The sequence below is a fragment of the Microtus pennsylvanicus genome, chromosome 1 (genome assembly GCF_037038515.1).
Source record: "Microtus pennsylvanicus isolate mMicPen1 chromosome 1, mMicPen1.hap1, whole genome shotgun sequence".
Lineage (NCBI taxonomy): Eukaryota > Metazoa > Chordata > Mammalia > Rodentia > Cricetidae > Microtus > Microtus pennsylvanicus.
The window spans coordinates 214,956,315-214,970,550 of NC_134579.1; the positions used below are offsets into that span (position 1 = coordinate 214,956,315).

Consider the following 14,236-nt stretch of genomic DNA (forward strand, 5'->3'; position numbering starts at 1 on the left):
AGGGAGGGAGGTAATAGTGGAACAAATGACATAAATTCAAGGATACTCCAATACAGAAACAATTTTCCAACATAGGGACTATGAGGCATGAAAACTGGGTTTAACAGGGAACCAGCCAGGTCACATCATGGAATACAGCGAAAGTTCATGGAGGGAAATTTGTCTTTGGTACACACTGAGTGGGATACGTTTACGGTCGTAGTTGTTCCTTCTTCATTAGGAGGTGGAACACCTTAGAATCAGGAGCCTTTGGCTTTTGTTGTAGTCAGGGGCGCCATGACCTGCCTGTCACCCCTCTGGCCCTATCATAGATGCTTCATGTGGCTCTTCATCTCCATCATTTTAATGTAGCCATCTTAGAAAGCAAATGACAGGCTGCTGGGATTAAGGAAACCAGGGCCCAGAAAATGTCAATCAGCTGGCCAGGTTCACATGTTAGCACCAATGACCTGATTCCCCGTTAGAGCAAAGGGCATCTTTCAGCCCCTGCAGAGATGGACCAGCCAGGTAATTTAACTGCTTCCTGTGCCTGCTCAGCAGTCCTTTGTTGCTTTGCACTCAGAACTGTTCTTTAAGCTTGTGTGCTCCCTTGGTCTTTATTATGGCTGACTCTTTGTAGTGGAATGCTTATGTTTTCTATATTTTCTGCCTGCCCTCTTGATGTGGGATCTCCCTCTGGATGCTGTGAATGTATTTTGTTACCATTAGTTAATAAAGAAGCTGCTTTGGGCCTATGACAGGGCAGAATAGAGCAAGGTGGGAATTCCAAGCAGAGATAGAGGAGAAAAGAAGGTGGAGTCAGGGAGATGCCATGTAGCTGCCAAAGGAGACAGCCACCAAAACCTTACCTATAAACCACGAGCAACATGGTAAAATACAAAATAATAGGAATTGGGCTAATTTAAAATATAAGTTAGTTAATTAAAAAGCCTAAGCTATTGTCCAAGCAGTGTTGTAATTAATATGGTTTCTGTGTAATTATTTCGGGTCTGAAAACAAGCACCAGCTCCTACTACACCTCTTTAAGCATTTTATGTTCGCTTCTACAAAAATGCTACCTGTGTTGTTAACCAGTCTATAGTTTCTCCACTTGTACACTAGCCAAGTTCTAGTTTCTAAAAACAAAGATGCTTTCATGATAATAGCCTTGAGAACAGCAGGGAGTCAGGGCTGGGAGGATGGCCCACTGCTTGCCTCCCAAGCTTGAAGACTTGAGTTCAGATCCCTAGCCATGCTCATAAAAAGCTAGACATGACAGTGTGTGCCTCTAATCCCATCAATAGATAATTCCTGGGGTTTGCTGGCCAACCAGTTACCCTACCTCATAAAAATCAAGTGGAAACCAAGTGACAAAGACGCTTGTTGACCTCTGACCTGACAATGTACATGAACACACAGAGAGAAGGGGACAAGGAGAAAGAACAGCAGGATTCTTAGCTGAGACAGATCATCGCACATAAGCTTATCTGGCGGTAGCCTGTACAGTCAGCCGCCCACTGACACCAGGTGGTGTTTGATGCTCTGTGCCACCTATCTTTCTCCCTTGGACCACCAACCTCTTCTCTGGGTGGAAACATGAAAAGTAGCCAGGCATGGTGGTGCACGCCTTTAATCCTAGCACTTGGGAGGCAGAGGCAAGTGGGTCTCTGAGTTCGAGGCCAGCCTGGTCTACAGAGCAAGTTCCAGAACTAATAATAGGGCTATACAGATAAATCTTGGTGGGAGAGAGAGGGGGGGGGGAAGAAGGAGTGTTATCAGAGTTGGCAAGGATTCCACATAAGCTGGGAGGATGCACAGTAACCAAATAAAATGTGATTCTCAGCAGGGACTGCACTGCCTCAGAGCTATAGTAATAAGGCCCTCTTGGTCCCCAGTAGAGCACAGTTTAATTAAATGCACCCACCTTAACACAGAATTCACGCACGATGTTTTCTGCTTGTTCACTTTCCTACCACACAGATGCCTTGAACCTCCGTAACCGGCAGGTCATCTGCGTCACACTCAAGGTCCTCCAGCATTTGGTTGTGTCGGCAGAGATGGTGGGCGAAGCCTTGGTGCCCTACTACCGCCAGATCCTCCCCATCCTGAACATCTTCAAGAATATGAATGGTGAGTGATCCCAGGAGCCAATGTGTCTTTTAAGCCCTAACATGAGGGCAGGGGTAAGGAGGACCCAGGAGCAACTTCCTTGGGACTCTTCCCCCTTCAGTTTGGAGAGTTCAAATGCATAGCCTGACCCTTCACTCACGCCTGGCCTAGAAACAGTTGAATCAGCAGTTTCCCTTATGGTTCCTGACACGTGGGGCCCACACTCCGCAGAGGAACACTGGCGGGCTTCTGTGCGTTTCCAGTAATTAAACTGCGGCGTTTCCTGTAATCGCCCTGGAGACATTAGAGGGTTTTGATCCTCCCTGCAAAACTTTATAGCCCACTATTTATAAATTGATTGGAGGTGAGTGTTTTAAATGCTGTTCAGATGTGGTAGGCAGTTTGGAGCCTTTTAACATCTGAACTTTCATTTCAAGGGGGTAAAAAAAAAATACAAACCAGAAAATGGTATTTTTCTACTCTTAGTTACTAATGCTCAGTAATGTGTCATTAACAATTTTCAGTGACTTGGATGGAGGGTACTGATTAAAAGTAGACATCAGAGTCAATTTATCTCTTGAAAAAAGATTCCTCACTTAGCTTCAGGATGCGCTCAAAGGAATGTTGCCCCACACAGATCTGCAGCACGTCTTTGCGATCGTTGGCAGGCTGCGGCTTGGTTTGCTCACTGGCAGCCTGACTTCCCCGAAAGTACGTGAATCCCGTTTTCTTTTGGTTGCTAACTTTGAGGTTCCGTTCTTCTCACATTCATAGAAGGAGTCAACATTTGAAGCCAGTTCCTGACAGCCATGTAAATAAGTTGGTAATTTAATGGGACCCAGCATGGCGACTGTGCATACAGGAAAACAATATCAAACAAAAAGCCAAGGGCTTGGCAGCCCTGCCACAGACAAGCCTTGTGTTTAGTCACCATCTCTACATATAATCACTGATTGCTGTTGGACCCGCACCAGGTATACACTATTCAGGACATTGTGAAAGTCTCAGGAGATCGTCAGCTGTCTTTTAATCACATAACCTTATTATATGCTTGTGGCCCTTCTCAAGCCATCTGAAGAAGAGACAGTTGCATTGACACTTAAGCAAGAGGAAATTAAAAACTGTGTTTTAGTAATTTAGTTTCATATTGTCCAACTGATTTTTTGATAATAGTATTCTTATGTTATAAAAAATACTTTAAAACATTATTTATTCCTAATCAATATTTTTACCATATGCTAGCACCAAATATCCATATATTTATAGAAAGATTACACATGCATGTGATTCAACTATGGCTCAAAAGGAAACCATAAGCTTCCCTGTATTCTTAGATTTAAATCCTAGCTCAACTAGAAGGAGCTAGAGCCAGAAGTAGAGATCTGTGTGGGGAAGGAGATAGACTGGCTGCTCAAGAGCTCTAGGTTAGCATTTTGAAGCCTGAGTCTCAGAAGGATTTTCTCGGCAGTCCTCACACAAACTGATAAAATGCTGGCTGACTGTACTCTCATGGTTTGATTATGAAGCTTGCCTCCTGTAGTTTTCTTCCATATAAACATTTGTATCTGAATTTGATGAGCATGACGATTGGACCTGCCCACATATCTTCTGTCTTGCTTAAGTTGGGATGCATAGATATATCCACAGTGTAATACACTCTCCTCATATGATAAAAATCTGCAACTTAAATCTAAACAACATTTTGCATCCTTGTGTGAAAACGAAGGGCATTGTTGTGAAGCCCAAGAAACAACCAAACTCTTGGGTACCAAACTTGGGAAGCAAGACTGATTCAGGTACCACAGTCAGTCCTTCTGGGTTCTGGGCTATAAGACAAAGCTGCTCTTGCCCTGTCCTGCTGTCCATAGGTACAGCTTGCTTTCGGTCTGTAACTAGCACAAGCCCACTGCCTAGTAAAGATAGAGGTTACTTGTCTGTAGGAATCTCATTGGAGAGCTCACTGTGGGAGTTCATAGTTGATCTAAGCCACCATCGGTTTCAAGCATAGCCAGCAATTTTGGCATATTTCCCAAGCATCCATCAGAAATTCCATGTTCAAATTGCTTTTCTGTCAAACACTTTTCTGACATTTAAGAGAGAAGATGTTATCTTCTGCTTCCTTTTTTCCTTTTCTTCAGAGTCTGTCACCACAATGCCAGGGTGAGGCATAGTATGTTCCGAGGGCCTGTATTAAATGGGCTCATTGTGCCCTAAGAACGGATGCTGTTCTGTAAAGGGCACTATAGTCCTGGAAGTGTCTCAAGAACCCGGATCCAGGTCTATGAGGCGCTCACTCCAGATCTGCCAGCTGGATTAGGATTCTCACTAGAAAATGGTTTTTCTTAACAGTAGCTTTGATTAAAAATCCACTTCACCATTATAGATGTTTTTCCCATGTCCACAGAGCCAAGGTTCCTATTTTGTTTAAGCAGGCATCTCTCACAGCTTCTCATTATTTATCATTAAAATTATCTCAGAGAAAAATCTTAAACAAGGTTCCAAACATTTGAGGGTAATCTCACGTTTCCATCCCTCTACCATTCCATACTTGTCTTCTATGCAAATCGATGTCTTGTTCAACTAGATTCAAATATAGTTCTTTTCTTTCAAGTCCTACCACAAGATCCTCTTAAAATGGGACCAGATATAAATGAGAGAAAGAATGGGAGAAGACATCCTTTCAAATATAATGACCCTGCTCTTCTGCCTATCCCCTTAAAGTACACACTTTAGCTTAGTTCTCCGATCTGAGCTCTTTGACAAAGCCTTTCCTGTTTTAATGTTAAGTACGTTTTTCTGAAACAGGCAGTGGGGGGTGACCAGTCAGGGAGCCAGGCAAACCTGTTAGCAGTTGCCCACAGTGGGGACACCAGGCTTCCAGGTCCAGGAGACCTGTTGTTAAGGAAGCAGCAGCCCAGGAAGAAAATGGTACAACTGAGAGCATCTTTTGTACCATGCCTGTCCTACTAAGGCATTAAACCTTAGCTAGCCCTTTAAGGTTATTATTGTTCTGGAAGAGGATGCTCATCTAGCAGGAGACAGGAAGTGGATGGTGGAAACATACAATCACCAGGGAGCTACTTTCCTCAGCTAGACCTCATCTGCTGAGATTTGCAGAGCCCCCTGAAGTTACACCACCACTGAGGGACCAGTTCTTCATACACAAGCCTTTGGGGGACACTTCATACATAAACTGTAGTAGCAACCTTTTGTAAGAGTTGGTGTAATCTTTAGAGACAGTGAGTTTACAACCCCATGGTCAAGTAAAACGGCCATTACTATACACATGAATTACAAATTTATAATACGATCTTACATAAAATGTAGCAATATTTTGTGAGCTATCATCAAGCAACCCATCTATGAGGGTAGAAGTTCTCTGTTCCCATTGGCTAACTGCCAGTGTGGCCCTTCCACACTCTGTGAGTAAGATGCACGCTCCTGGTCTCACCAGCCATGCCAAGATCTTTGCTTCACAAGATGTGTCTTATTTCTGATGACTACATGCTAGGTGAGTGTCATGTGACTTAAAGGATAAACTGTTTTCAAATCTGCCCTTCCCTTGCAAAGTGGTTCGGCTTAAATGTGTGACTGGTATTTGGGATAATACCATCTTTTAAAAAGATAAGTCTGTGTCAGACAGAGGACCCTAGATCAGAGTCTTTCATGGAAGATCCAAACTGGTGTCTGTGTTTAGGTCTCATTTCTTCAGCTCAAGTACTAACCATACTGAACTTCATTTAGATTCATGATCAGACAGGACTGGGCATGCTCAGGGTAGCATTGCCACCAACTGGAGCTCATTTCTCCACATTACAAATGAGCGTGAGATGTCTAAGCTGTGTTGACTTTCCAGGAACTACACCAGGGTGAGAGGAAGAGCAGTTTCTATAACTATTCGTAAAATGTATCTGTCATACAGCCAGTAGCACTTTGGTCCCTCCCACAATCTTTTATAGACGTTATGAAAGGTTACAGAAAATTAAGACAATAAGAATGTTCCATTTATAGCTCTACCAGATGAAGCTACAAAATTAACGATGTGATATAGGCATAAAATGGCGTGAACCCATTCATAGCTGAACTGTAAGCTGTAGGCCCTGACAGCAGAGAGGGGCATCCAAGAGCCTGTCTCCATGTGTGGCATCCTTGTTTCTAAGGGCAACATAGTCCTGGATGAGGCTGCCCATGAAGCATTCAAAACTTCCAGCCTACAAGATACTGATGGGGTCACGTGCCATGTAGCAGAGATGACTAACCAAACACCTGACCCATGTTTGTGTAATCAAATGCTAAAATATTAAATATCTTAATATTTAATACATAAATCTCAACATGCACCACTCAGACTGATAAGAGCCCATTGAAGAGACAAAGCTTGTTATTCATGGGCCCACAAGGTGCCACAGCAGGTACAGCGCTTCCTGCTTAGCCTGAGGACCTGAGTTCAATCCAGGCATCCGTACGGAGAAAAGAGAGAACAGAACCGTGTGAGTTCCCCTTTACTCTCTCTGTGGACAGGTCCCATCCCCCAGGGACATGAAATGCACAGCCACATTAGTCTATATAAATAAGAAGAATATATTTACAAAATTTTGGAATGTTTATACTAGGTATTTGGCCTTGAAATTTAAGTGGCTTCTGGGAAAAAAATTTTCCTGAGAACCTGAGTATTATTGGACTACCTGATCCCAAGCCTTCTAGTCTAGAAACTTTTGTGAGTTGTGTGTGATTGTTCTTGTGGTCCTTTAGAATGATGGTGAACTTTGGGTACCAGTTTTTACCCCAAACTGAGAAGTGTAATTTTTCTTGTGTAGTGGTTATTTCTCTATAGGAAATTTGAGTTTAGTTTGGAATTAAGGTTCATTCCCTGTGGAATTTTTGCCCACTTTTTTAAACTATAATTTCATTTTGGGAATTTGTAATTTGTTATATTGGCAAGTATTGAATTGTTCCGAAGTCATATGGGAGTTATCAGAACTGCCGCCTCCCACCACTTCTGAATGTTAGATTGGGATTATCACATATGAATCTAGTCTCTCTAAGTACTTGCCCTACATAGATTAAAACATTGGTCTAAAGAGTCTCCTAGGGCTGGAAAACAAAACAACCAAAACTGGAAAATATGAGTAAGGACCTTTTGTCTGAGCATCTCCATGATGTTCTGAACCATGGATAAGTTTCACAGAGGCAAAATGTTTGCATTCTGTGATCAAATTGGGTGTGGCCAAGTGACAGCTTACAGCTGGAAAGAAAGGCTGTTCGGTTCACTGCCACTGTAGACTGAATACCTCCACTCTATGGCATGCAGAGATAAAATTCCATCTTTGTTTTCTTTTGTTCTGAGACAGGCTGTAGCCTGTAGCCCAGTTTAGAAGCCTCCTGCCTTGGCTTCTGAGTGTTGGGGTCGCAAGCCAGTCCACCATTCCCAGCAAAAAAAATCATATGACAAATCAGCTGAGGCTTGATGTGTTCTTGTGTGCCACGGTGGATAAACTTGTGAAAATGGCTTCTTTTGCAAGAGCTTCTCTTCAGTGGCAGCATCCTGTGATGTCCCTATGGGGAAGATTTGTTTAGTCAATCAAGGGACTTCGATTTGAGCAGAGGGAATGGAGGTTTGTTGGTTTCTTCGTTCTTCTGACGGAGATGCTGCAAATCAGCTGGAGAGGAAAGCAGTCCCTTTCCATTGCTCCAGAGCTGCCCAGGGAATGCCCAGGGGATGCTGGAGAGGAAAGCAGTCCCTTTCCATTGCTCCAGAGCTGCCCAGGGGATGCCCAGGGGATGCTGGAGAGGAAAGCAGTCCCTTTCTATTGCTCCAGAGCTGCCCAGGGGATGCCTAGGGGATGCTGGAGAGGAAAGCAGTCCCTTTCCATTGCTCCAGAGCTGCCCAGGGGAGGCCCAGGGGATGCTGGAGAGGAAAGCAGTCCCTTTCCATTGCTCCAGAGCTGCCCAGGGGATGCCCAGGGCACTGCTGCCCCCAGTGTACCAGGGATGCCCATGGAATGGAGGATTGCATTGCCCACAGGAGCTGAACAAGAGGCACAAGCACCTCACTGCCTAAACGACGATTAGACCAGTCAGTGGAGCTTAGCTGGTGCACAGAAGAGAAGACACTTCGGGCAAATCAAACACTATGTGGGAAAAGGAGATGGGACAACATAGGCAGTAGCCACATGCAGTTCTGCGGGCTGAAGGCTCTGGCCTTCGAGTTTCGTGTTAGAATCCTGTTTATCAAATTCAGAGGAAAAGAATGGGTTACACAGCTACTCTGTGCCTCAGTTTCCTTCCTTTAAACAGTGGATTGTTAGAAGAATTAGAGATGTTTTCCACAAGCTGAGCACTCTCAGGGAGCCGTTTGGTACACATGTCTTCTAGCTATAATTGAGTGTGTTAGGACTCGCACTGATTCGCACGTGACTGAGGGTTTGGTGAATGTTAGGTGTCTGCACCGCCTGCCTCAGAGGGTTGTGGGAAAACTATAGACATACACTTTTACGTGGTCCCTCCAAGGGTATTATGTATAATCCATTAGAATTGATGTGTTTCGTAAGGTGATTCGATGCTAAATAAATTCAAGAAGTATTACATTTACTGTATGCCAGCAGCAGAAATATGATATAGAATGTCTTTTGTTGATGCTAATCATCCCTCTTAAGCAAGTAAGTCAACATGGACAGGTATTTATGTTCACTGTTCCCACCCTAACAGTAGCTTTAGCTCCTTCCTTCAACTCCCCAGTTCATGTCAGGACTGAAGTCTTTTCTCAAAGATCAGCGATACCGAGAACTGCTTGTCCTGATGGAGCACGGGAACCCAGCATCTCAGAAAAGAGGGTGTGGCTTTGAGCCTGCTCATGGCTTTTCCCTTTGCGGCTTCTCATCACAGCGCCCCTGTCGCCCCTATTTTATCTGCGGTTACTGTGTCATTCTCGTCTCACCACTGCCTTGGAATCCAAGTCTGAGCTCATCGCGATAGCTAACCTTCTAGAAATAAGAGGTGTTGCTGACGAATCTGTTTATCCAAGGGCTGGCCTCTTATGGTGGAGGGCTATCCGCCTTGCAGCTGCCTTGGGAAATTTAGGGGCACAAAGGACTTTATAAAGGGGGGAAGGTCTGCACTGAACAGCAGTCAAGAAGGTGACCTCATCTGAGGTGCGCGTCCCATTTTCAACTCTGGCAGGAAGAGAGAGAGAAAGAGAGAGAGAGAGAGAGAGAGAGAGAGAGAGAGAGAGAGAGAGAGAGAGAGAGGTTGCTTTTCAGTAAACTTCGTAGCAGTCTGTGTGTATGCTAGTGGTGGTTGTACGGGCCTAGTAGACAAGGTTGGCATATACTCTGATGTGATGTGAAGGTTACCAGAGATTCTGGGTTCTGGGGCTGTACAGACAGAGAGGTTAGTAGTTAGCAGTGTGAGCATTAGGTGAGAGCTCTCCAGCTTGTAGAAACGCAGAGCAAAGGTGGGAGGGTCGGGCATGGACCTTGCGGAAAGGACCACGCCCCAAACCAGACTGTTTCCAAACCAGACTTACAGGAATATCAACCTGCAGTTAAGTCTGTGGCCCAAGCACACTTTGATTTTCTCCAGACCCAAGGCCAACTTGGCTCACCGCAACAGTTTCCTCAGAACAGCTCTCCGCTGTTCTGTAGGAGCAGTGACGGGCCTCTGCTGAGGAAATAGGCTCCAGTGGCCTGACAGGACTGAACCAGTGTCCACTGTGCTGTGAGGATGGCCTATGTGCTTTGGCACAGGGCCTACCAGCCTTGAGTGGCCATGCCCCTTTCCAGTCTCAAGCCCTTTGTGACATAGGCCTGCTTTTCCTCTGAGTCCAAAAGAAAGCATAGTGTCTCCTCTGCCTCCTCCCCGGCCCCTCTCGTACTGGTGAGGTGAGTTGTGAGTTCTTCCCTGAGCTAAGCCACACTCTGGGTAGAGGTCATGTTTCTTGTTAACATTTGTTTGAATACCCCAGGCTCTCCTCACACTTGCCACTATTCCAAGATGGCCTTGACTTTCTGGTCCTTCTGCTGTGTTCTGCTGGGGCTGCAGGGATGAGCTGCATGCCCAGTTTATGCTGTGCTGGGGATCGAACCCAGGCAGGGCCTGTGCGTGCTGCCAACTGATATACACCCCAGCCTTAGGTTGTGTTTCTTGGTCTGCCTCCTCACGAAAGCCCAGGTAGAAGGGGAGAGTCAAAAGCTGCTGTCCGCTTGACTTAAAGTACAAAGCCGTACAAAGCCATGTTTGAAATCTACTTCATCCTCAACCTCCCCTCTAAAGCCACAAAATTCCTTGATTACACTTGGTCCCCAGGCTTAGATCCATGCCATGTCCCCTGCTAGCGGGAGGGAATTCTGCACCAGTTTCCACCAGCTCAGCTAAGACCTTTGGGGCATGTCTGCAGAGATCTGTAGGGTTCTAGAGCAGTCTGCAGAGATCTCTAGGGTCTAGAGCACATCTGCAAAGGTCTGTAGGATCCTAGAGCACATCTGCAGAGATCTGTAGGGATCTAGAGCACATCCCCAGAGATCTCTAGGGTTCTAGAGCATGTCTACAGAGATCTGTAGGATTCTTCAGTATATCGGGAGACTGAAACAGGCCCTGTGCTGTCTCCTGCAGGTGTCGCAGAAAGTCATATTTAATGTGGCCCAGGAAGCAAACAGGATCCCAGAGCTTCTAACTGAAAAAAAATCTTTTCACGTAGTTCATAATTTATACTTTTCAAGTCACCTAAAGTCCCCCCTATTCTAGAGTCGCTGATATTTAAAGCCTCTACCTCGTTTTCCTTAGTATGCAATCTTCCCTGAGCTGCAGCAGAGGGCGTTTTAAAGGTTTTTTGTGGACACCAAGTGTTGGTTATGTTGAACCATCACAACCCAGGGTGTAATTAAGGCGAATCTGGGGTGGGGGACAGGATGGAAACCTTGCTCGACCCAGGGATCATCCCCAGCCCCGGTAGTCTGCAGAAGGATCTGGAATGTTTCCTCCTAAGACCTGTGGGGATTTTGAATCAGACAGGTCCCAAGAGAGTCTTGCAAACCCTGAACTTGGCTTACTCTTAATTCCTCACCCCTGGCTCCACTTGGGCAGGCTTCTCACTGAAAGCCTGCCTGAGAAATGGGGCATGGTGAGCTTCACCCCTGTTTCTTGGTATTTATGATGTCCTATCCACCTCTACCTACTCAGGCCACAGCCTTGTCTATGAGCATCTTCCGGGATGCTGCCCCAGTTAGGAGGCAGAAGAGGAGGCCCCCTCGGAGAGTCTGGCAAGTGTTTGCTTCCCACTGTTGGGTGCCCGTGAGGCCCCTAAGTAACTCACTCCAGCAACAGCAGAGACTACAGGCCTGGGGCTCTGCCTCAGTAGTCTTCCATCCCCTTCACATCCTGCCTTCACCTTAGGCTCTGGGGTTTCTTGTCCTGCAGGCCCTTTTAGGAATCCTCACGCAGTCAAAAAATCCCTAACAAGTGAAAATTAAACTTCCTCTTGGCCCCACGCAGTGTTGAGCCTGCAAGGGGAGGTGGGAGCCCCAGTGCTTTCTCTCCTGAGGAATTTCCCCAGGAGCACCCCCTGGATGCTGGAGAGGGGTCTAGTGCCAGGTGGGATTCAGACCAGTGCCCAGGGATACCACCCTCAGCAGTGCTGTGGGTGTGACACGCTGGATCCCTGCTCCGTGACCTCACTGGATCCCTGCTCCCTGACCTCACGGTAGACGTAGAGCCCCACCTATGCCTGGCTTGGCCCTGAAGCTCCGGCCCCATCCCTGCCCCCTGCCACACTTCCTATTTTGATTTGTTTCAGCTGAGCAAGATCCCGTAGGAAGGTTTTTCACTTAGGCTGAAGTCAGCTTCACAGTTTTATTGTTTCCCTTTTCTGTATGTTTTCACTCTGCCAAAATGGAATAGAATTATCTCATCATAAGCTTAAGCATCAGAGAAGGTGGAATTAGAAAACAGAGCGGGAACTTTCCCTAAAAGGAACAGGATGAGCACGCTGAGATTTCCTTCCTTGCCTGTTTCCTGAGGTATAGTTCTGTGGACAGCTTGAATTAATGTACAAATAACAAAGGGAAAAACCACAGCTGGTGTCAGAGTAACCAGGCCCCGGCCCCGGCCTCATCCCCAGCCCCAGCCTTGGCCTCAGCCGCAGCCCCAGCCGCAGCCTCAGCCCCAGCCCTTCAAGGTCATTTTCTTAAACACATTACATTGCTATCAGCTCTTTGTGAACCTATTTATATCCTTGTTGAGGTGGCCATACAACGAAAAACAGCCTCTTTTACTCAGTGACCCTTCATTTAAATTTTTGCAAACCGATTCCAATCGTGCCTCTTATGCCCCTACAACTTATCTTAAAATCTATTTCCGGAGTCTTTAAGTTATCTTTATCACAAACTGAAAAGCTCTTTAATGGTACAATATTAATTCTTTTCTTTTTAGAAAACAGGCATGTAATTGGGTCATTATCGCTCAGTGATTCTCTATTTTAAGCTTTGTTTTGACCTGAAGGCAAGCTGGGTGTTTATGTATATACACAAAGGATTAAGGAGAGTTTGTAGTTGTCCTAACAGAAATACTTTCGTGCTATAGTTTTTGTGTTTGTATATTATAAACGTAACATATAACCACCTCACCAAATGGCTTAGATGTCATTCTGTTTCGGAAAACTGAAACTATGTTGTCTTTTCCGAGTTTCTTAATGGGTGGAGACTAATGATATTCCCAAAGTGTTAGATAGGTTTGGAGAGCTGTTAGGGTCGGAGCCTGGGACTGGAGCCCCAAGAGACTCGGTGCATCCACCCCACCCTCAATAGGACAAGTAAATAAGTAATGGTGAGGGAGGCCCAGAGATGGCTCAGTCAACAAACCGTCCATGTAAAGACTTGATCCCCTGTACCCACATACAACCAGACATAGCATCGTATGTCTATTCCCAGCCTTGGGGAAGTGCAGCTGAGACAAGCAGATCCCTGGAGTTCACTAGCCAGGCAACCTAGACTAGTAGACAAGTTCCCGGATCTCAAGTAGAGTGGACTGACAAAGACATCCATCGTTGGCCTCTGGCTTCCACATGCACACATAGATAAAAGCACATGCATACACCACACACATGCACATATAGACACAGGTATATGAGATCATGCATATCCCCACACACAGGCACACACAAACATAGACATGCACAGACACACATGCACACACATACAGACAGGCGCGCACACACACACATATAAACACATACACATCACTAATACATACACTACACATGTGCACACACACACATACATGTATGCTCATAGTTGTAATGAAAAGTAGAGATTTATCAATGTAATCCCACTGGAGAAAGGAACAAAGTGGTCCAGTGACCCACACACAGTAGTCCATCTTCAGGGTCTTGACATGATGTTAGGACTGAATACAGACAAAGAAGTGTAGCCCCGCCCATCAGCATCGTCTCAGCCCCAATGTCTCCTACAATGTGGTCTAATGCATTGTCCAAACTGAAATATCTTTCTAGGAGCCAAGTCCCTCCTCTGGCCACACCAGGATTTGGCCTTTTCCTTTTCCCAACATGAGATCTGCAGGGAAATTTCAGCTTCTTGGAGACCATTGTTCCCACAATAACCAATCTGATAGCTGGAAGAAGGCATATGTGTGTTTCTTTAGAGTACCTTGCTCCCTGCCCCTTCAGATATAGTAATATCATATTTTCTGTTTTGTGATGGCCAGCCAGAATTTCTGAGAGGATTTCTGTAGGACACTAAGCAACAGTGGAATGAGAACAAACATGATGTCGGACTGGAAACGTCACTCATCACAGGCCACTGTGTGCCGTGTAGCTGGTTCTCACCTTGAGGTTGGTGTCCCTATGCCCATAAGGCTAATTCCAGTGGCATTAGTGTCATGTGGTTCTTTTAACCAAAGGCTTTTGATGGGGCACAAAAGAAAGGGCCACAGAGTACATAGGCTTGTGATACATTAAATATACAGACAAACACGTATGGATACATGGTCCTCTGGTACAGTAAACATGCAGACAAACACGTATGAATACATGTTTGAGTGCCCGCTAGGAGCCAACAGAGCAGTTCCCTAAACATCCTCAGCCGGAGATTCTCCACTTGTCAGATCCATCAGAGACTCCCCAGGCCTTGCCTGGTGT

The 14,236-nt window shown here is 45.6% G+C and overlaps 1 protein-coding gene across 1 annotated transcript in view; it reads left to right on the top strand.

The window, feature by feature from the left end:
• Nucleotides 1–14,236, top strand: part of Pacrg (parkin coregulated) — a 446,844-nt gene that overhangs the window by 258,526 nt on the left and 174,082 nt on the right. The window contains exon 4 of the mRNA XM_075959305.1: nucleotides 1,960–2,109. Coding sequence (XP_075815420.1) covers nucleotides 1,960–2,109 — 150 coding nt within the window. The remainder of the gene's footprint in view (nucleotides 1–1,959; nucleotides 2,110–14,236) is intronic.